This window comes from Vidua macroura, chromosome 14 (genome assembly GCF_024509145.1).
Source record: "Vidua macroura isolate BioBank_ID:100142 chromosome 14, ASM2450914v1, whole genome shotgun sequence".
In the NCBI taxonomy this organism is placed as follows: domain Eukaryota; kingdom Metazoa; phylum Chordata; class Aves; order Passeriformes; family Viduidae; genus Vidua; species Vidua macroura.
In genome coordinates, this window is record NC_071584.1 from 19,733,744 (window position 1) to 19,756,063 (window position 22,320).

Genomic DNA, 22,320 nt, shown 5'->3' on the forward strand with positions numbered 1-22,320 from the left:
AAGAAAAATGTTAGTAATTCATCTTCATGAAAAATCCTCTGATTTTTATAGGAATATTGAATCTGTGAACTAACCTAAAACCTCGTGTTTATATGCCCTCAGTCATGTCTAATAAAAGCTTTTGTAAACCTTCCCAGATGGTGAATTTACCCAGTTTAGCTGGGTCTGTGGGGACTCATTTTTTGTTACCTTGCTGTTGCTCTTTAAAGGGGTTTTCTCTCCTTGTTTGCCCCTTGTATAGAAAGAATTAAATCTCTTGTCTTGCCAGACTCAACAGTGCTTTTTAAAGAACTTTCCACTCCCTTTCCTATCACATAATATTTCCTTTCTTTATTTTTTTTCCTCTTTGATCCATCTTAAAGCAAAGTGAAAATGCTCACCGTGTTCCAGGTGATAACTATAGGATTATTTAGGTATAATCTTTGCTTGGATTGAATTTGAAAAGCACCTAATAATGTGTCATGTTTTACTGCACAATGTTCATTTCTCTTACAACTATTTGATGTCAGAAAAAAAAAAAAGAAAGATAAATCCCTTTGGAAAATGATCCTTTCTGTTTTTACAGGTCTGGACTAAGGCAGAGTTTTCATAAAGTTAATAGTTTAAAATACAAGAACTTTGGAGCATTATAAATGAAAATTGTGTTATGCAAAGCACAATATCAATTTTCTTTGACAGTTTATTTCTACCTTCAGATTTTCATTCCTTTTTACAAAGGAAAGCCCTGATACGAGGAGACACAGGATTATATTGATTCTTTCATATTGGGTTGTAGTGAGAATTCTGTGAACAGAAGTGTACAGATGTCTTACATTCCATTGCAGTGGGAATAAGGAGGAAATTGGTAAATGTCACACATGGGGAGGCAGAATGATGTGCAGAGGTGTAGCTGTGTGACAGTCGAGAGCTTCCCCTCCCTCAGTTTTCTAATTTTTATTTCCTGAACAACATATGTCCTGTAAATTGTATAGAACGGACTTTTGTACATTTAATTGCAGAGTTCAGATCAGAGATCTCTGCTGGATTTTTGGGTGAATCCCTAAGGTGATGGAGCCATGCCCCAGGAGGGAGCTCTGTTCTGTTCTGCACCCTGAGACATCCCCTAAATCGTGCTGCAGAGCTGAGCAGGATCCAGAGAGGGACAGGGAAGGAGGAGAGAATAAAAAGAGCCTGTGTGGGCTGGCTGGGGACAGAGAGCTTTGTCAGGAGTCCACAGAACATGGAAAATTATACAGGGCAGAAAATCAGGTAAAGATTCCATAGATAAAAATTCCATGAACACAAATTTACTTCTCTACATGTACCAGAGATTTAATGGCTCCTTGATTGTGAAGCATTGCCTGGGGGAAACTGGGCTTTCATCCTTAAATTTATATTAAACCAAGTTGTCTAGATCACTGAAAGATATTTTTTGTAAAGGACTGTGCTTTATTAGAGTGATAATCCATTAGAAATCCATTCCCTAATTATTGTATGCTTATTTTAAAATCAGAAATTGAAGGGGAAGTGCACTCTATAAATCCCTGGAGCTGCAGCTTTTAGATACCAAAATCAAAGTGTCCTGAGATTCTACTTTGGCAAAGCTCTTGGTGTTGATGGAGCTGCTTTTTGCCCTCCACACTTCACACTCCAAACAGAAACTTTTATTTTTTTTCCAAGGCTCAAGTGTTTTGGAGGGGAAGGATGTCACTGAGCACCAGGAGGTGCCTGTGGGTAAAGGAAAGCTGGGTTTCAGATCCTCATTGCCTGTGAGTCTGCTCTTGGCTTTTCCCTCTGCCCAGAAGAGTTCTTTAAGGGATATTTTCAAGTGCCTGTTGTCTGAGATAGAATGTTGAGGGATAACTTCACTTTCCTGACTTTTCCTTGCTTTGACCCCAGTCACTGGGGCCAGGGCTGTTTGTGTGCAGCTATAACTGCCCAAAAAGTTATTAATCCCAAAAATGTGGGACCATGTCTGGAGGGGAAAGAGGAGTGGAGGGACATACACCACCTTACTCAAATCATATTTGATGTGTGGTTTTACATAGGCACCTGCAAAATAAAGCCATTTTAGTGTAGACTTTCACTTTGATTTTCTCCTGTGCTTGAGTTTGTGAACATTCATTGCAACAGTTGTTTGTGCTAAACAAATCTCAGTTTGAATAAAGGTATTCTGTGCTGGTTTTTTTTTTTTCCCAGGTGACATAAAATTCCTCCTTGATTTGGAACATCTGGGCTCTTGAAAGACTGTATAATCAGCAGTTTTTTCAGATTTCTCAAAATGAGAAATTCAGGATTTCTGCCATGGCAGCCCTAAAGGAAACCTAAAAATACAGGGGGGAATTTCTCCTTTCCTTCCCCAACCTTTACCAAAAACTTCCTCTCCCTGAAGTAACCATCAGGTCTGATTGAAGCTTGTGAAAAGCAGGTGCAGTGACAGCTCAGACATTAATTAAACCCAGCTGAAGTGAGGAAAAGCTGCATGATCAAAGAGAGGGAAAGTGGCTGCAGCTTCCCTGAAAGATTCAGGGCACACCAAGCTGTAATTATTGTTTAAGGCACTGGATTGTGTGATCCTGAGGTAATAGAATATTTCTAGGAGTGGCCACCAGGCTTTTGCTGAAACACCTAAAAACTGATTTTTAATGTTGTTAGAGCATGTCAACACTTTGTGTTATTTGAAACAGCCACAACTAATTTGAATATAATATGCAAAACAAATTTTACAGCAGCATTTCTTTTGTACAAGCTGCATTTCCGTTGTTTCCTTCTTGTTTTTATTCATCTAAAGAGATTTTTATCTAATTGTTCTCCAGGGAAGGGATGCTACAAATCCATTACTCTGGCAACATTTTCTGTCTGATATATGCTTGACTATCATGTTCTCTCTGTTGCCTTCTAATTAATGCAGGAATAGTGATTAATTGTTTGCCACCACAAAATAAAACAGATATTTGAGTTTGGAAAAAAAGCTAGAAATACCACTCCTCATACTGTTTGAAATTATTTAAAAATCAGAATATCACAACTGAGAATTAAGGACTAGATGATTTTTGTTGTCAGGCAGATGCAAAGTTCTGATGGTGATGGCATCAGTGGAGATAAAGTGTTGCTTTTGCCAGGATGAAAGGTTTGGTTTGCTTTCAGGGGTTGTAGAGCTTTTAAAAACTCTCTCTTTAAAACAGGTGTATGGAATTCAGGGATTATTTCTCTGTGCCAATAACAGGAAAAAATTTCTGAGTTGAGCAACTTTTTTTTTTCTTTGAATAATAAAACCCACAACTGAACCCAGTTCAGGTTCATTTAGGTTAATGCCTAGCTCTAATTTTGGAGTGTTTTTTTTTTTTTTTTAATATAGATAAGATCTTGCCTTTTCCCTAACCTGTGGCTTTAGAAATTTTGATTTTTTTGTGCTCTCTTTGAAGAGCCAAGTGCTCTTATTTATTTTTAAAGTTTTCTTTTTGCTACCACAGGAAATTCTTAATTTGCCACCTCAAGCTTGAAGCCAACTTTCCCAGTTTGAAACAGTTCAAGTTTTAAGTTCTGTGGGGCTTTGCACCTTGGACTGAATATTTTATAAAGTAGGCCCTTGTTTATCAGTTTTTGCCCAGAGACTTCCTCTGGGACTTTTAGAGAATCGAGCAGTGATCTTTGTGTCCTTGTTAACAGAATTATAAATAAAAAAGTAATACTGAAATGATGTTGACAAAAGCTTTCTCCTGTGCATAGCAATGCGGTGGAATCAATGGAAATTGTCTTTTCATTATAGAGAAGTTTGAATGCAGCAAAGTTAGGAACTGAATTGATTGCTTAGAGCTGGGAGGAAGTAAACACTGACTGATTTTTTAGTGTTTACCAAGATGAAAGTTTTATGGCCATTTAAGCACAAGTCAGAAAGCTTCATCCTAATTAACGTGAATTAATCGTTATTCTGAGATTTTGGGAGAAGGAGCAGGTCCAGCCAGGGTTGTTCCTGGATGGTTGTGACCTTTCTGTGCTTCATTCCCACAAACACAAAACCCACTGAAATCCTGTCTTTTTACAATGAATGCAGTTGTGTTACATAATTCTGAGAGTTAATGATAATTTCAGGTACTAATGGAACAAAGAGGGAGGAAGAGCCCTCCTTGCTCCAAGACAGCTCAGAAGCCACTGTGGTTTGCTTTGTCTGGGTTTTTTCCTGAGCTATTCTGTCAAACTCTGAATGATGAGGTAATTTGCTTTGTAATGAGAGAGAAATTCTCACACTGAGCTTTTTATAGTATTTTATTAGGGAATCTTTTTCAGAAGCACGTGATTTTGTGCACACAGATAAAGTTGGGCTCCTGCTATGGCTCTTGGCCTCTTTGGGTTCTGATTTGGGTAGGGTGAGGTGTATTGCAATGAAGAGTTCTGCAGGGTTTTGTTTTGTTTTGTTTTTGCAAAGGCTTCCAACAGGAGGAAAAGATTAGGGATATAATTGTGATTCATAATTATCTGTGTATGCTCCAGAAGTCTTGGCTGCTGTGCAGTCACAGAGATGCATTATGGATGGAGTGAGTGATGAAATTGTTAGCATGTGTTTACATCCTGATAGCAGGTGAAAATAGAGCTATCAGTGGAAATGACTTAGTGCTATTAAAGCTGAATTTCTGTCTTCAGTTAATAAGTTCTGTTTGCATTGCCACAGATCAATTCAAAGAATGCTCTATTATGAATGAGCTGGGAGATTAGAAACTAAGAGCTCTTGTGCATCCTTCATTAAAGATGACACCATTGACTCAAACTTTCCCTTCTAACAAGTTAAAACAGATATTTAGCCTGGTGCTTCCTCAAGCCAGAATCCTGCTCTGCAGTGGTATGCAAGAAAATGTGGAAAAACCAAGCTTCTGAATAAAGTATTTTCTGCTACTTGAACAAGCACCCCTAAACTTGCTAGTGAAAAAAATCTGTGATTTTTGGTTTGGTTTGGAGTGGCCAGAGTGAAACCAAGCTTAGAGTTTTTAAATGAGCACTTGGTAAAGCTTCAGGCTCTCCAGGAAAACTGTTGGAATGAAGGATTGCTGTTACACACCTCACATTCCTCACGAATTTTTTCATGAAATGGTGTTGGCACATCTGGCTGTGCTCCCTGGAATCACTCCATTGGCTGAATCACTACATTTCAAGGGGATGTTTTAAACTAGTAATATTTTAGACATAGGAAGGTTGGATGAAGCACACAGAGTGTGACAGTAGCTTTGTTAATATTGCATGCTCTATGACTGGGAACTATTGTCTTTACAGCTCTGCCTTGTCTTCTTCAAAATTAAGCACAGTTGAAATCCTCAATTCTCTCTTGGCTCACCCCGTTCATCCGTCTTGCTGACATCCCTTTGTCTTGCAGGCCATCTGTTAAAGATATTTCTTGCTTGCAGTTTGGTACTTAATAGATAAAAAATAATAATGTTGAAATTACAGTGTCTATTTCTGGAGGGGTGCTTTAAAATATCTCCTTTCAGTAGCAGCACTGGGGTGTTTTAGTGCTTACTGTTGTTATTTGTTATGTGAGTGCAACATCAGTGCAGAGCTGGGAGCTCTTGTCTCCAAGAACAGGCTGCAAATCTGGAATTGTCCAAGTATTTATTTTTCTTTTTTTCAGACTTTTCAATCATTTTGGGGTTTGTATTACATAATGTAAGATTGTTTTTAAAGGATCCACTGAATTAATTTCTACATTTATATGGATTTCTTTTTGGTGAGTTGCTCACGACAGCAATCTGCTGACTCTAAGGCAATTTGTGTTTTTCTAAAAATTTTAGACTGTGCTCAATAATTCAGTAATGTGCCATTATTACCTATTTAATGTATTCTTGCCATTAAACTTTCATTTCCTTTTGTGCAGTTAAATGTCACTGAAGACTGAACTGCACCAGGTTTATCTTGAGATGAGCAGCTCAACAGTCCAAGCTTGAAATTCTAATCAAGCAGGTTAAACTTGTTTTCAATAAACTGAGAATGAGCTGTTGCCACTGCTGTGGCACTATACAGGCAGATATTGTTTCAAAATCTTGATTTTGTAAATTAATATCCATCACTGAGAGGGTTTCTGTTTCTAAATGAACTTCAGGAGCTGGCACCTTTGCTCTTAGGCCGCCGAGGCTTTAGTTGAGAGGATTGCTTGGAAAATTTGATATTGATAAAGTTTTCGATCATACTTTTAAGAACCAGTTTTTAACTGTTTATTTATGTACTCTCCCTTCAATAAAATGGGCACATCCAGGTGGGATATTTGGCCCCTTTCCAATGGAAGGTTTTTTCAGCTCTGTTGTGCTTGCCTGCAGCTTGTGCAGGGACAGCCTTGAGGTCCTCAGCAGCATCCAGGAGCTACAGGAACGCTGTGAGCAGAACATCCACCTCAATTTCCATGCTTTATTCTGCAGTTTGCTGACTGTTTTCTGCAGGATCCCTTCTGGGTTTAGTCTAATCTCAAAAAGAAATGTTTTTTTTTTTTAGGATTTCTCTGCGTGTCTCTGGCCCCTGTGTGGTTTGCAGGCTGGCTGTTGTTCTGCAGAGGTGTGTGATCAGAAATGTGGCTCCAGCAGGCTCTGAAATGAGAGGGGCAGCTCTGGGGAGAGGCTGGGCCAGAGCTCTGCCCTGTTCCCCACCAGAATTCTCATGGAAGGAGCTCTAGAGGGAGAAGCCACGGGCTGCAGGGTTTCTGCAGCTCAGGGAATCTCTCGTGTCCTTTATTCTTCCATCAGCCTCCATCCACTGTCAGCAGAGCTGCTTTAATCCTGGAGCAGATGTGGTTTTCCCAGTGATTTGTGACTTTGTGGCTCCAAACAACCCCACAGAAGAAAAGGGCAGACTAACTTGCACTTGCTTTGAGGCAAACCAATATTTCCTTTAGTAGCTTGCACCCTCCCTCTATTTGCAAAATAATTGTCTCTTTTTTTTTCCATGCAGGGAAAAAAAAGCACCACATTTTTCTATTTAAAAGCATTATGTCAAACCTTTAATGATGGCTGCTGAGATCTCAGCAATCTCAGTCTCATTTCTAGGCTTCCTTAAAAAACCAAGGCTCTGTTGTTCCATGGTGTTTTTCTCGCTAATAATTTCTCAAAGCTGTTTGTCACTTTGCTGGGACGGGTGGGTGGATATTTCATTTTTGTAAGTTGGCTGAAATTACAGAGTTGAGATGTGTCTCAAAAAGTGAACCCAGTACAGGCAGCCTGAGGCATGAACTGTGTGGCTGGGCAGGAAAGAATCCACAGAGCAGAATTTTGTAATAGAAGGCAAAGAAAATGAGATGTCATTCTGTATGATTTTGTCATTGGTAGTTATGCACATTTTACCTACAAAATATGTGTGTGGGGTGGGGGATGTGGCTTCACTGGAGCAGTGAGATCACAGATTCTCACAGCAAAATAAATTTCACTGTGTGCTTTCATAGAATTCATTTTGTAAAATTGTTCATCTCTTCAATTAAAGAGGCCTACAGGATTAAAACATTTTATAGAGCAAGTTGTATTCTCTGTCAGTGGCAAATCTTCACCATTGGAAAGGGATCATTCAATGGAAGTGTTGGTATGAACTTGCAGACATTAATAATAGTAATTCATAAAATGATAATATTAATATTGCTAATAATATTAATTTGTAAAAATGTCATATTGGAAGCACATTTTGCAGTTGTAAGCTTTGTACTGAGAGCTCTTTCCTTTATTTACTGGGGTTTTTTATACTTTATTTCTGCTCCACTTGAGTCATTTTCCTTGACAGAACCTCACAGCTTTGCTGAGAGTGCCCGAGAACAATATGAAAAACTGTCCAACATGCACAACAACATGACAAAACTGTATGAAAATTTGGGAGAATACTTCACCTTTGATCCCAAAGCAATAAGCATAGAAGAATTCTTTGGTGATCTGAGCAACTTCAGAACTCTGTTCTTGGTGAGTAATACCTGCAAAATGTTATGTATTTTCTTACAGATTGTTTTTTTCCTCCCAGTTTTAATTCTTTCCTTGTATCTCTGGTTTTTTTCTGTTATGCTTAATTTTTTGTTTTGTTCCACAGCAGGAAATTGGGTGAAGGTTTCCAGAATTATTTAGATTTTGCTCATATTGTCCTCCAGTGTGTAAGGTGACAGCTCAACTGTGGATAAGATTGAGCCAAATTTAACTCAACTTTGATATTTTAGCAATGTAATGAATCAGTTTTAATGGACCAGGGCAAACATTAAAAGTTCACAGTGAAGGATGTTTTTTTTTTTTTTTTTCTTCTACAAGGGGCAAAAAAATTTACAAAAAAAGAATTAAGATTTTCTGCAACATGAAGTTTCCCCAGAGGAAAAATATGCTGAAATTCCTTTAATCTGTGGGATTTACTTTGAGAAAGTAATAAGCACTGATAAGAATTCAAGAGAATCAGATAAGACTGGGGGTAGAGGACATCTCCAAGCATTCCCTGGAGCAGGCACACGTGTTACATTTGTCTGCTCACGTGGCTGTAATGCCTCCCCAACTTCTTCCAGTGCTTGGGTGATTGGCTGAAGGATAATTCCAGATATTTTATAGCTATTGGTGGCTCATTTTTTCCTCTTTGTCATTTTATGTTCTTGCTAGTGGCTGTCTGTTGGATAAAGCTCCTTTCTTGTGCCATGAGCCAGTTCAGTTTGGAGGTTCCAAAGTTCTCCAGGTTGCTGGAGTATCACAGGAATTTACTACAGCATTTCCACAGGATTTTCCTTTGCCAGTGAACTCGAGTCAAACTCAAGGCTGAAGAATAAAGAAAAAGGTGTATTCTCTTGGAGCTGCTGACTGCAGAGAAATTGAATAAAAAGTAGCAAGAAGGGTGGTTTGTTGTGGGTTTTCTTTTTTTTTCCTCTTTGCAGTTAAAGATCTACTGGATAATAACATTTCTTTAATATTTAGAACTCTTCTGAAGAAGAAGTATTTTTTTAGAATTTTAGTCCCTTATTCTTCTGAAAAAGGAATATTTTTTTTAGAATTTTAGTCCTTTATTCCATTGAAAGTAAACACAAATTTCCATTGTCCTTGAGGACAACTGCAACCTGATACAACATCCAGCCCAAAAGGATCAGGCTCCTATCAAATAATGATTAATCAGTTGCCTGGAGCAAGATGCCAGTTTGTTCTTTTCCATTTCTTCCCTTTAACTGGCTCTCTCACACTCTGAATCAAGTGACCTGTAATGTTTTCAGGCTGTCACTTTCTGAATGTTTTATTTGTGTTGGTGGCAGAGGATTTAAAAACATCCACCAAATCTGTCATGCCTACATCTGTAAATGGATATAAACTTCCTTTCAGGCTGATTGTGCTGTGGAAGTTGTATGAAATATGCACCTCAGCACTAGATAGGAAAATTTCCTTTTTTCTTAAAAAGTTTTCCTTTTTTTAAAAAAATTCCCCTTTTTTCTTTTTCACTTAAAAACCCAGTTTTTCAATGTTTTAGATTTTGTTTGCTCTCTGGGCTTCCTTTTAATGCAGATGGTGAATTTTGAGCCTAAAAAGACACAGTTGTTTTTGAGGCAGGAAAAGAGAATTTGGGTCTAGTTGCATGAAATGCAGAGAGGCTGTTTTGTTCAGTGGAGTGATATTTTTTTATCTGGTAGACAGTTTTATCAGTGCTGACTGCTCCCTCACATTTGTGTAAATGCAGCTCTTTGAATAAGGAATGAAATCTTAAAGTACATTAGAAATGTACACAGAGAACCAGGGCTGTGTTCCTTTTTCAGGCAGTGTTTAAGCAGATGTGAGTAACTGATCAGGTGGCAGAATGAGAGATGGGTTTGGTAAAATAAATTGTCCTTTTGGATCAACACTGCTATTGATTGATGGCCGCTGTGTGCCCTGCAGTGCAACATCCACAAAGTGAAAATCTCCCCAAAATGAGGAGGCACATTAAATGATCAGCCAAGTGAACACTCTTTATTGGTGCCCACTACTCTGGGCTCCAGGATTCTGTAAGATTGATGCCCTGAACCAGACAGGACAAGAACATCTGTTATGTTGCCTTCATACCAAACAGGTTTTCCCACAGTGGATTCGGTGTCCTGAGTATAAATGTACCTGTAAGACCCTTCCTTCTTCCTAATATTTGCTTGTTTATTACTTGCTTCAAAGGAATTTTCAAGCTCTGTGACTCAGGAGTGGTTTTTGTGGTGGCTTTTTTGAAGTGTCCCTGGAATGCAGCAGGTCATTTGCTACAGTAATACAACTCACTGAATCTGCAATACATAAATAAATATGTAATAAACATCTGATTTACCATGAAATACAATGCATAGTCAGGCTAAATTCCCAGCTTTCAAACTCATAAATTGAGTTTGTAATTCAGGAGTGGTTTAAAAGAAAGGCTCTATTTATTCATTGTTCTCTCTGGTTATTTGTCTGGGAATACACTTCATCCCTTCTGCCTAAAAAGTAACAGTTCTTTAATGCAGCCTGAAAGATAACAGTTTCCAGCTAGCAGGAAGCTGGAAAAAAATAAAGAATAATGAGCAAGAAGTATTTTCTTCAGCGAAATTTCCCAAGAGGTGGTAGCAGAAGTGAAACACTGTCCTTATTAACAGGCAATATACAGCAAGCCCTTCCTCCCCCCTGCCCCAAACCTGAAATACAAACCTTTTGTAAGCTCTCCCAGTTCTCACCTGAGTGTATACATTCAGCTAGTGCTGAGCAGAATGGGTTTTAATCATTATCCTGAACAAATGAGGAATTAGGGGTGGGCTAGGAAAGGATGCAGGTGGTGGAATTCACACAGGAGCAGTAACTCAGGTTATTTACAAGGGGTTAGTGCTGCTAGATAAGTGCTTTATTCATGATGTAAAACACAAGGATGGAATTTCTCTTGGAGGCTCCCCAAAAGGTGCAAAAAATAAATAATAATAAAAGAAATTAAACTGAGTTCAAGTACGCTGTGTTGGCAAGTGCAGAAGCAACTGCCTGGTTGGAGTTGGGATTTTGTTCTGCCCTAAGTTGTTTCTCTCTTGAGGTGGCTGCCTTTGTGGATGGGGTAAAAGCACTGGATGCCATATTTCAGGGTAGAGATGCCATTGATTAGGGAATATTTTCAAAAGTTATAGGAAGAACATGGTCCAGAGAAAACCATGAAGTTAAATTTCCTAATCTTGAAAGGAACAGGATTTAAAAGTTTTCTTTAGTTTTTGTTCTGTTTTATATTCAGTGCTGGTAGCAGAGAGTCCAACTGAGAAATGTCATTATTTCCAGGCATTATCTTTGGAAGTTTGTAATATTTAAATGAGGATTTTGAATCCTCATTCCACTCTAAAAGCAAAGCATAGTTTGGGATTTCGGCTGAGGCAGAGCTTAAGCTGTTGAAAAGCTCTTGTGAAGCTGTGCCTTCATTACCTGCTCTGAGTGAGGCCCTTGGGGCTGATGCTGAGGCCAGGAGAGACCCTTCCACAGCTGATGTGTGCAGGCTGCAGATGCCAACATCTGCACTGAGACATTTCTGAAAAGCTCTTGTATTAAATGAACCTGCCTTCTCTAAAATCTCCACAGTTTTGTTTCACGTATGTAATCTTAGCCTCATCATTCTGTTTGTTCCTATATGCTATTAAGATAATTTGATGATTGGAATCCGTATTTGTCTTAATTGTGATTTCAGATTGATCACTGCATTATTGCAGCTTCATTTAGCGTGCTGATGTTGGAGTCAATTACAGCTCATTCACTTCCTGAAGTTCATATTTGCTTGCTTGGCACGTGTAGGAAAATCCAGGCAGGCTAATGGAACTGGATAATCCTGTCAGAACACAGAGTGGAGCATGAAGTGGAAGGTGTAAGAAACCTCGAGTTAAAAATTGCAGCTGTGGGAGCGTGTCCCTGCAGTGTTGTTTTTTTCTACATTTGTTATTCCTTTGCAGTGTAATGCCACACACCCTCTGCAGTGCTTCCTTCCACAGTCCACCAACCGTGTCTTTCAGGAAGTCTGCAAAATCTTTCCAAGCCAGGCACTTTTACTTTGTTATTTAATTGCATTTTGTCCTTATATAGTACACTGGTGTAATTCTCACAGTCTCTTTTAAAATCTGTCAAGAATTTCTACGCAGAAACTTTGAAACCTTTCAGCAGGTCACATTCAAGGTCCTGCTATTAAAAAGAGTAATTCACTTTTTCTACTGGATTCAGGCTCTTGTATGAACAGTTCTTACAGACTTACCTTAGAATGAATTTTTGTTAAAAAGTCTAAAGGATTGTGCTCGCATGATGATGTGTCAAAACACTGATTTTTCTCTTCCTTGATCCAGAAAGACTGCTTTTGGAACAAAACAATAATTGGTCTGTCCTGGGCCTTGGTTTCTCTTTTAGGGTTGTACCCAAACAGACAACATTGGTTCTCCTGGGGTTTTCAAGTTGTGTGTTTTTTGTAAAGACCATGATACAGCTTTGTTTTTGTGTGTGTACTTCAGCTCTGGGTCTCTGTCAGGAATAACCTGAACGAGGTGAGAGTGTTTATTCTGCTATCCAAATATTGATGGACAGGAGCAGGAAAACCAGTCCCAAACCTGTCCGCTCAAGGGCCATTTAATAATGATTCCAACTTACACAGTCGAGTAATTCAGCGATACCAAGCAGCCTTTCATTGGTGCTGTTAAATTTGTTTTAGGACACACTGCAAACCTGCTCTGCCTGGGCAGTTTTTGGTGCTTTTGCATCCAGCAGCAAACCCCTCTCCCTCCCTGCCCAGGCAGCAGCAGCTCCCCTTGCCCAGCCCTCAGTCTGCCCTGGCAAGCCCAGCACATTTGTGTCCCCAGGGTGGCCCTGCTGCAGGAGCCACTGTCCAAGCTCTGCTCAGTGCTTCACTGCCACCCAGCAGGAATTCAATTTGTCTGCTCTTGTCTAATGCCAGCCCCTTACCTCTCTTTTCCATTATTTCCGTGGGGATAACAATGTATTTAAATGTGTTATCCTCCAAGGAACACCCATGGAAGATCTTCCTTTTACATGTAAACTGATTGCTCAACCTGCTGTATTTTAACTCTGAATTTCTGTAGATTAACTTCCAGATAATCTGACTAACGACTTCTGGCTGAAGGAGATTATTTTGCTGGAAGTTCAGCTGACATATTTTGCAGTTGCAAGGCAAATTTGGGGAAGGCCTGGGGGATCACAGGCAGCCCTCATTATTGGTGCATGACCGCTTTGTAGCCAGCTGCATCTTTAATATCCGGGGAGATTTGTGCATTACAGTTTGTTTTCTTTCTTCTTGTTTTTAATAATTTACCTTCGAGAGTCTATTTACAACCGTGTCGATGTGTGAATATGTTTGTCTGTCAAAACTTAAGATATGTGCAGAATGCAAGAGATGCATTAATTTTTTATTTGCTTCTTAAGGAAGCCAAGCTGTAAACTGGCAGTGCTGAGTACCAGAGCTGCACTTCAGTGAATCCTAATAAACACAAGGGGGAACATCAAACTATGTGCTTCCTCAACTAACTCACTTAAAAAGAGATAATATTCCGTGCTGAATCTCTTTGCTCTGCTAGGAGAGACAATAATTCAGTTTTGTTTTTATTATAACAAAGGAAACCCACTCAAACTTTCTCTAACTTTTAATTTGCTGTTGAATTAGTAAAACTGCTTGCCCTTATGCACCAACCAAAATAACAGAGGGTCGTGAAAAGCACGTCAATAAAAGGGCTTTATGCATTTAAATATTTCTGTCTGCTGAGATTCACTCGAAAATTATTTCCCTTTTTGCATGCACTTACATGTTTTCAGAAGACAGCATCTAGATGAGTACTTTTCAAAATGTGTTCTAAAGCTGTTGAGAAGGCTTTTATTCTTACCAGAGGATTGCTTCTTTGTCTGATTCCTGGCTGTTAGATTAGTTTACTTTTAATTGGAGAATAAATTTAGTTGTCTAGTAGGTTGCTGTGAACAGGAGTAAGTTCTTTGTCACTGTGGGACTGTATTGCAGTATCAAAACTGCAGATTTTTATTCCCTCTTTAAAAGCAATGCCAATTACAGAGCTATTTTTATTTTTAGTCTTCAAACTGATCTTTACCTTGTGAAGTAATTTAGCCTGTAAAACCACACAGAAAGGGGATCACTGGCATTTGATAGTTGGAAAAAATCCCTGCTAATCAGGAATAGCACTGTTCTGTACCAGAAGAAATCCACTGCAACTCAAATGTTTGGAAGAGAAAAGGTCTGGGGGAATATAAAAGCATGCCATGAGAGAGAAAAATAAACCTGTGCAGTAGAACTGTAGGAAATGGAACTGAAAGGATTGATATAATTCAGGCAGAGCAAATGCTGTAGAAACCACTGTGCACCTGAGTCAAAATTCTGTTTATTTACATTAATCATCCGTCAGTTTTGAGAAACTGTGATCAAATGTGTTAGCAATATTAATTTAAATATAAAGTATGCTTATAAATATAGATGAAAATAGATTTCTTTTGCTTTCTGCACTGACTTTGATAGCAGGTGGGAGTATGTTCTTGCCAATGATTTATTTCCAGCTTTCATCTAACTCTGACTAAATGTACAGCAGTAAATGACACAACAAATATGGAATGGTTAAGAGTCCAACTGCCTGATGGAGGGAAGTAACAAGCAAGTCCATTCCAGGAGGTGGATGGGTGTAGATAGATAAAAAGGGCTACTCTCACACAGAGTTATCAGTATTTTCTTATTTTGCTGTTCTTCAAGAAGATTAATTTTTTTTTTTTTTAAATGGCTTCTTGTTTTTTTTTTAAGCACCACTGGTATCTATTCTGTTTTATGAAGTGCAGTCTGAATCTTCCTTCAGATAGATCTCATAGAGTTGGGCTCAAGGAGAATTTCCAGATACAATAACTCTAGAGCTTGTTTAGTTGAGTCTGCTGTAGATTTCCTGGTAGAAAATGTGATGGAATCTGTGATCTGATCACAGAATGTCAATGTGGCTACTGAGCCACCAGTGCAACCATGACATTTCCTATTTGCTGTCTCTCCTAAGGCTGGGGGCATTTCCTCCCATTCCAGCCCGGGCAGCTGCAGTAAAATGAAATATCTGTCAGGTGTGACTGAGCAGTGACAGAACTGTCCAAAACCAAAAGAGATGAGACATGGGGTTTGCCCTTTAGTTGCCTCTTTTTCTGGAAGAAAAGGTGTTTGTGGTGTTTGTGCTGCAGCTGGCTCTGTGGTGGGGCAGTGGTGCAGCTCTTGGTGCAGCTCGTTTGGAGTGAGGCCGTGGGTACCAGCACCTGGTGTCCAGAGTCTCTGCAAAACAGGGCTGAAATGTGGTGTTTGACCTCAGGAAACTCCAAAAATGGCACACTGAAAGATGCTGCCCCTTGCTTGAATGAATATTCTGTATTTGGAAGCATTTGGGAGTCTTGGATCTTTAATTTGCTATATATAGCAGATATATAACCTGTTACCTCAGAGACCTTTTAGTTATAATCTAAAAAGTCAACTATTTTCCATTTCTTCTCCTGTGTTTTCTGAATTTTGGACATCTAGACTGGCTATTTCAACAAAAAAATTTTGATGAATTACATTTAAATTCTAGCACCTGAGTTAAATTCTAGCACCTGAGTTTCAGCCACTTGTGATTGAATTTCCATCATAGTGGACACTTGGTTTCCTCCCCACTCATCCCTCCTAAGAGCATGGCACAGGTTTAAGGTAGACTTGCAATCTTAATAGGGAAAAATACAAACATGTTGCTGCTGAAAAAATAAAAAAAATTCTTTTTTATCCTTCATCATAAATGCAAAGCTATCTCAGTTTCCATTGCTCTGATCAACAATTCTCACATGTACAAATGATGTGGTGCACTGTGTTCCCTCCAAGGTTTCTGAGCATGCTCCAAGTATTGGGTCAAGTCCCTGGTTTTGTCTCCTCTCATTTCATGAGAGCACAGCATCTGTGCAAACCAGGTTACTTTGGTTCTCCTCAGTGTACAGGCACTCACATTCCTTTCCTCTAATGCAGGAGGCATTAAAAGAAAACAACAAAAGAAGAGAATTGGAGGAGAAAACCAAGAGGGCCAAGCTGGCCAAGGAGAAGGCAGAGCGCGAGAGGCTGGAGAGACAGAAGAAGAAGCAGCAGTTGATTGATATGAACAAAGGTAAGGCAGCATCTTTAGCTGAGAGATGGTCATTAAAAAGGCAAAACCAAGTCAGGACTAATAAACTGAAGGCTGTTTCTGATCAATATGAGAAATACTTGCTGACGGTTCTGAAAGGTGGAAAAAGTTCACTTTTCAAAGTGGAAAATTCTGTTTTGTTTCAGCCTACCTGGTCATGTCATTCCATTTCTGCCACTTAATGTGTGTAATGTTCCTTTCAAGGCGTGTTGTTGTGAATTATTGGCTTTTTTGCATTTGTTGCACTTAATTGATTTTTTTTTTTCCTTATGGATTGACTTCCAAGAAGAAGTGTCTTCCTTGCTTTGTTGTTAATTTCATTCTGTAAACATCTCTATAATCAAGGTATTGTGGCAATAAATGTCTTTCTTTTTTGGGCTTGGGGGTCTGTGTTAGGATGGATGTTCTCCCAGTAGTCCTATTAGGGGCTGGAAAATCTAGTTGAGCTTGGAGCCTGAGTACAGAGTGACATTTCAGCACGATAAAAAGCAATGTGTTGAGCTTGTCAGCTGGGAGAATATTGTATTTCACATGAGACCTCTGTGACAGAGAGGAAGGTAAGAAAGCAGAAGGAATGGGATGGGCTTGATATTGATGTTGTGCAGATTTCCAGGAGGTTGTAAAACAGAGGCTTTATTCTTTACCTGACTCCAGAAGGCAAGCAGAGGTAAAATTGGATTTAGGCAAGAGATCACTTGCAGTTTTCTGTTCAGTTTCTATGAGTTTGTGTTAATCTGCTAATCTGACCCAGGAATAAAAACACCTGTCCTCGTTATCCATTTAACAGGCCCTGCTCAGGGCTGATTGCTGCAAAGGTACCACAAATCCTGTTATCTTTGGCCTTGCTTGAACTGGCACTGGCACTGCATGGGATGTTCTGCAGCAGAAATTCTTTTCTGTAGATGACAAACTTTATTATCAGATCATTTCAAGATTAGTCTAATTTCAGTGCAGCTATAAACAAAATGCAAAATTTAAACAAAGGGGCATGCTTAAGAACATTTTCTTTGTGAAGTTAAACCAGTGAAGGTTTCTAATGAGACTTTTCTAATCCATTCTTTCAGCATATGATTAATATTTCTTTAATATCTGCCACCTGACAAAAAAAAAAAATGTCCGTGGTAATATGGACAGGCACTTTTCTGAGAGTGGGCTGAGAAGCAGTTAAACATCCCTCCAGCACCCTCCCTCTGCCAGAGTGCTCAGGAGGTTTATTTGAGCTGCCACTCGGGACACTGAAGGTTTGGTGGGCTGGGGAAAGGTGTGCAAAGCCCACTGGGAGGCTGTTGTCACTGACCTGGGCTGTGCTCAAGGCCTGGGGCTCTCACTTTGAATTTACAACTTCTGCAGTTGCCCCAGCTCAGCCCTGAGAGCACACCTCCACTCTTCTGCATCAAGCAGGTGAGGGGACACCACTCTGAGCAGTGGCACAGATCACACTGACAGCATCCTGCTTCCCATCATGAAAGTCTTTTCCTATTAAATGATACAAGTAAAGTTCAATTTTGCATTGTAGTCCTCTCTCAATGAAAATGCAAATATATGAATGTCTTTACATGGCCCAATGCACCAAAACTGCCATTTAAATAACTAATGTTTGGAAATCTGTGACACAAAGTTACTTTAATACTTCTAAAATATTTTTTTCCAATCTGTAAATATTTTAAAACATCCATTTCACATATTACAGCCCTGTTGCTGTGGTAGGAGGAGGGCTAAGCCTCCATCCCCAGTGAATTCCATTACATTGATATTCAATTGACTATTTTTGCCAAATAACTAATTTTTTTCTTGATGCAGCTACTTCTGTGTGCTCATTGCTGCTTATATAAATAGTTTGTAAATTTGTCTAAGTGAATGTGACACAGCAGGCTTAGAGGAAGGAGGCAGATGTCCTCTCAAGCTGTCACTTGGACAAGGTGATTTTCACCCAAAGGCTCATTTTAACCTCACCCCCTCTCAGCTCTTTCTCTGCATCTCCCAGAGTCAAATTTGATCTCAGTGCTGCAGCCTTGGAGGTCAGAGCAATTGGCTTCCTGCATTTGACAGCTTCTTGTGCAGTTCTAGAAGGATTTTTCCTGTTTTCTGACTATTCAGTGACCACTTCTTGTGGTGCTCACTGGAAAATCCAGATTAGGTTAGTTATAATTAATTAACTTAAAATTAATATCTGTTTCTTGGTGTAACTATGGAAAACCACAGTGTGGCCAGAACCAAGAATTGTTCTGAATATTTCCTAGTGATGAAGTAACTCAGACTTTGCCAGTATTTTGAAGACCACTTTACTCAGTTTGGTGGTTTTGTGCTTTGTGTAACTGAGCTGCCACATAAACATTACATGTAAACAGATTAAAAAAACCTGCTGAACATTCCAAAATATTTAAAGATGAATGCAAAAATAGATTAAAAAAAAAACCTCTATAAAAAGGAATATTCCAAGAAGATATCAAGATTGTTAGCATTAGGTGAAAAGCCCAGGTTTCCTGGTGAGGTTTGGAGGCACAGAAAGGTTTGTGCCTTGTGCACACACGCACAGAGCTGAAGTTTCACAGCTCCAATCATGAACAATTCTTTCTCCTTATGGGAGATGAACTGGGAGGAGAAGCCTTTCATGACTTCCACCTGATTCAACATCTGCAGAATTCTTGCAGCATTCCTTCTGTGTGCCTGTCTGAAATAGAGAGAGAAGAAGAACTGGAGAATTCAGCTTCAAAGAATCTAACTGCAATTCTGATGCAAATGTTATTTAATCAGAAACAGTTTTGCTCTTCATTACATCTGATTACCATGGCAATTAAAATCACCTTTTAACTACCAGTATTCAGATAAAAGATAGAATGAGCTTTCCCAGTCCCAATTAGGGTTGAATTAATTGTTTTGAAGACATATTAACATTCTCCCCTAATGCAGATGAAGATAATGCAAGTGCAGTTCTGTGCTGGAGGTTGATGGATATTCCTGCCTTCCCTTTCCAGGCACCCCAGAGAAGATTTCATGTTTTTTTTTATTCAGACTGGTGTGTTCTGTTTCCTTGAGCTGGTGTTTGATTTCACTGGTGCAGGATATAATTCCAGGGGTTGCTTTTGCTGCAGTTTTCTAATGATTCTGTGCTTTTTGTGGTTGGTTTGTCTTCCTTCCACGTCCTTTAGCATAAACAGAAACCCATATTGAGCTTATTACGAGCTACATATTATTTTGTAAATGTCTTTTTGGATTCCTCTATTGGCTGGTGATTGTATGGGGTACCTGGAGTGGTAAATCTTGGCTCTTATTTACATTATAAAGATTATTAGTTTGTGGTGCTGGATGTCAATGAGGCAACTGTTCAAATTCCTGTGGGAAGTCATTATTTTTCATATTGACGTTGATGGTCTGTTTGAATATGCTGCACACCTCCTGAAACCTGATCTCCACAGAACAAAAAACAGATTGAGCTTTGCGTTAGGCTTAAAGGTGAGCATCTACAGGTTTGAGTTTTCCTTCTCAAAGCAGTTCTGCAGGAATTGCTGAAAAACTTCGTGAGATCTGTTTGTGCAGGAGTTTAAAGTGCTCTTGAGAGTGGGGTGAGTGTCAGAATTACTGAACTGCTGCTAAATGGGGCAGAAACAGCTCAGGAGAAATGCAAATGGGTGTGAGTATGGACAGGGAGTTAGGAAGAAATTACAGCTTGAAATTTAGTCTCACCTTTAAATGTTCTGCTCTGGAAAAATTTGGTTTTGATAATGAAGATGGCCCATATGGTACCTTCTGATTGAGTTTACTGGGGGAAAAATTATTAGACTGAAAAATCTATGATTGGGATAATTGCAGGGAAGAAAGAAAACCTGGATTCTTTTCTCTTAAAAGCAGGTTTCTTGGGGACCATTTAGTGAACAGTAGCAAGTAGTAACTTCAGGGAGTTTTCTATGCAAATTCAACTTTTCCTTAGAGAAATTATTTGTGCTTCAAAAAGTAGGTACTGTTATTGATTTTGAAAGTAGCCTTAATTTTGTTTTATCTCAATGGAACTGCTGTATAACAGGTGATATTTTGTAGAACTTGCAATGTTAAAAAGCATTGCAGAAATAATGATTGATCAGCCTTACTGTGAGGCTGGTTCAGGGATTGGGGTGGGACGGGCTGAGGAGCAGAAGAACCCTTGGCTCTGTGTAAGGGCTCAGTGATAAGAAAAACCCCCCCTGAATTATCAACAATTTCCAGTTCCAAAACACAGCCCCCACCAGCTGCTGTGTGGAAAATTAATCCCATCCCAGTCAAAACCATCATCAGTATTAAATTCAAAAAGAAAGTAAAAAGTCATCAAGAGTGTGTAAGAGCTCCCCTTTCCTCAAAATGTATTCCCAAAACTCCTTTTTTCCCTAACATGTTGTTCAATAAAAAGGAACTTTTAAAGCGAAATTATTAACCATGATAAAAGCATTGATGATTTTGGTCTTCCTCATGTATCTGCTCATCACAGAAATGAAAGGTAGCTCAGTACTGTAGTTAAAATGTAGCCTGGGAACTGCAGCAGAACTTTATTTACAGGTGTCATTGCTGAGGTGTCACATGGGATTTTTGGGGTGTTTTGTTGTTTTTTTTTTTGGCGAGCTGCACAATCTTTTCCTTCCCACACAGAGGCAATCTCCTCCCATTTGTCCCAGATAATTCACATTACAGCCTGTTTGAGGTGTGGTCCTTGCAGGAAGAGGCTCCAGGGTGTGGGGGCATCTCAGTGGGGCCACAGCAGACCTTGACCACTGGGACATTTTCTCCCAATAAATAAAAAAACGTACATTTCAAGCATTGTTTTCAATAGCCTAGCACATTTTTCTCCTTCTATTAATTTATTTAAGCCTGAGGTCAGGTTATAATCAACAACATTCTTAATTGGTGTGTAAGCAAGGCTTTGCCTTGTTTTGTAAACCCACATGAGCTGGGGGTTCACTTCTCAGTCACACTGTCCTAACTTGTTCTCCTCTAATTAAAAAGTAAATAAGAGGCATGAGACACCACTCTGCTGCAAGCTGCAGAGCAGGACTGCTTCCTGGAGATATTTATTATGCATGCAAAATGAATTTAGCAAATGAATAAAATGCAAATATATGAGGAGAACACAAAAACACGCTTTCCCAAAGACATCGAGAGCTGACCTTTTTAAGTGGAATATATTGCAATTAAAAATTCTGGTACTGGTTATGAATAAAAAGTCTTGTTTAAAAGTTTCTACAGGACACACATTAGACTTTGAAAAGTGCTTAAAAGTTCAAAGCAAGACAGGGTAGTGCAAGGTCTGAATAGAAGCATAATTTTAAAAGCCTTTGGAGCAGCAGGAGGCAGCATGAGTTACCTAATGTGGTGTTTGACTGGACTCTGTCAGTAAGGGCCCAGATTTATGAAAAAATCCCTGTAAAATTACTGTAAAGCTTTGCCCAAATGTCTCTGCAATATCTACACTTCTTATTAACTTGGGTCAGTTTGCAATCAGTACATTTGTCATAATGAGTACAAGATGCTCTGCAAGTACACGTGGGAAAAACTAGAAAATAAAAATGTGCCAGCAAAATACATCTGTAAATATGTCCAGGTAGTCCTGTAGTGATCAGGGCAGACAGCAAACAGGGAGGGCAGCAGAACCCCAGGAGCAGCAGCACGTTCCCAGCCGTGGCTCTGGGCTGAGGAAAACTCACCCACTGGAGGTGGACCGTGCTTGGCTGAGCCCTGGGGGACTTTCTGCAGCCCCCCAATTATCCCAGCAGCTGGCACCTTCTGAAATATCACCCTCAGGTTCCATTTTTTGTCCATATTTCTGCCTGACAAGGCTCATGCAAAGCTCAGGGGGCCGGGTTGGGTTCAGGGATGTTGGCAGTGCCACCCTGGCGCTGTGCTGCAGCTCAGCAGCCCCAGCCCCTGGAAGGTTTTTTCTCTGTGCTCTGCTGGGACTGCCCAGGTTCCAGAGCACAGGAGGAGCTTGTCTTGCATCCTTCCAGAGGCTGCTCTGTGTGGGCTGGAGAAGTTGTGCTGCCTGGAGCATTCCGTGTTGGAATCCACCCCCTGGTTACATGAAAGGCTTTTCCAGTTGTGAATTCTTTTCTGTGGATGCTGTGATCAAGCTGGTGCAGCACTGCTCCAGGAACCACAGGAACCTGGGTTTTTGTTGCTGTTTCTTTGGCCACCTCTGTAGATTGGAGCTCTTGGGCATTCCCTGTTGAAGAGCTCCTGGCTGGCCTGTGAAGTTACACACGCTCCTTCAATTATTTCAGTTGATT

At 39.6% G+C, this 22,320-nt stretch overlaps 1 protein-coding gene across 1 annotated transcript in view; it reads left to right on the top strand.

Moving 5' to 3' along the window:
* Positions 1–22,320, top strand: part of DIAPH2 (diaphanous related formin 2) — a 174,623-nt gene that overhangs the window by 93,152 nt on the left and 59,151 nt on the right. Inside the window, exons 25-26 of the mRNA XM_053989875.1 lie at positions 7,731–7,895; positions 15,919–16,054. Coding sequence (XP_053845850.1) covers positions 7,731–7,895; positions 15,919–16,054 — 301 coding nt within the window. The remainder of the gene's footprint in view (positions 1–7,730; positions 7,896–15,918; positions 16,055–22,320) is intronic.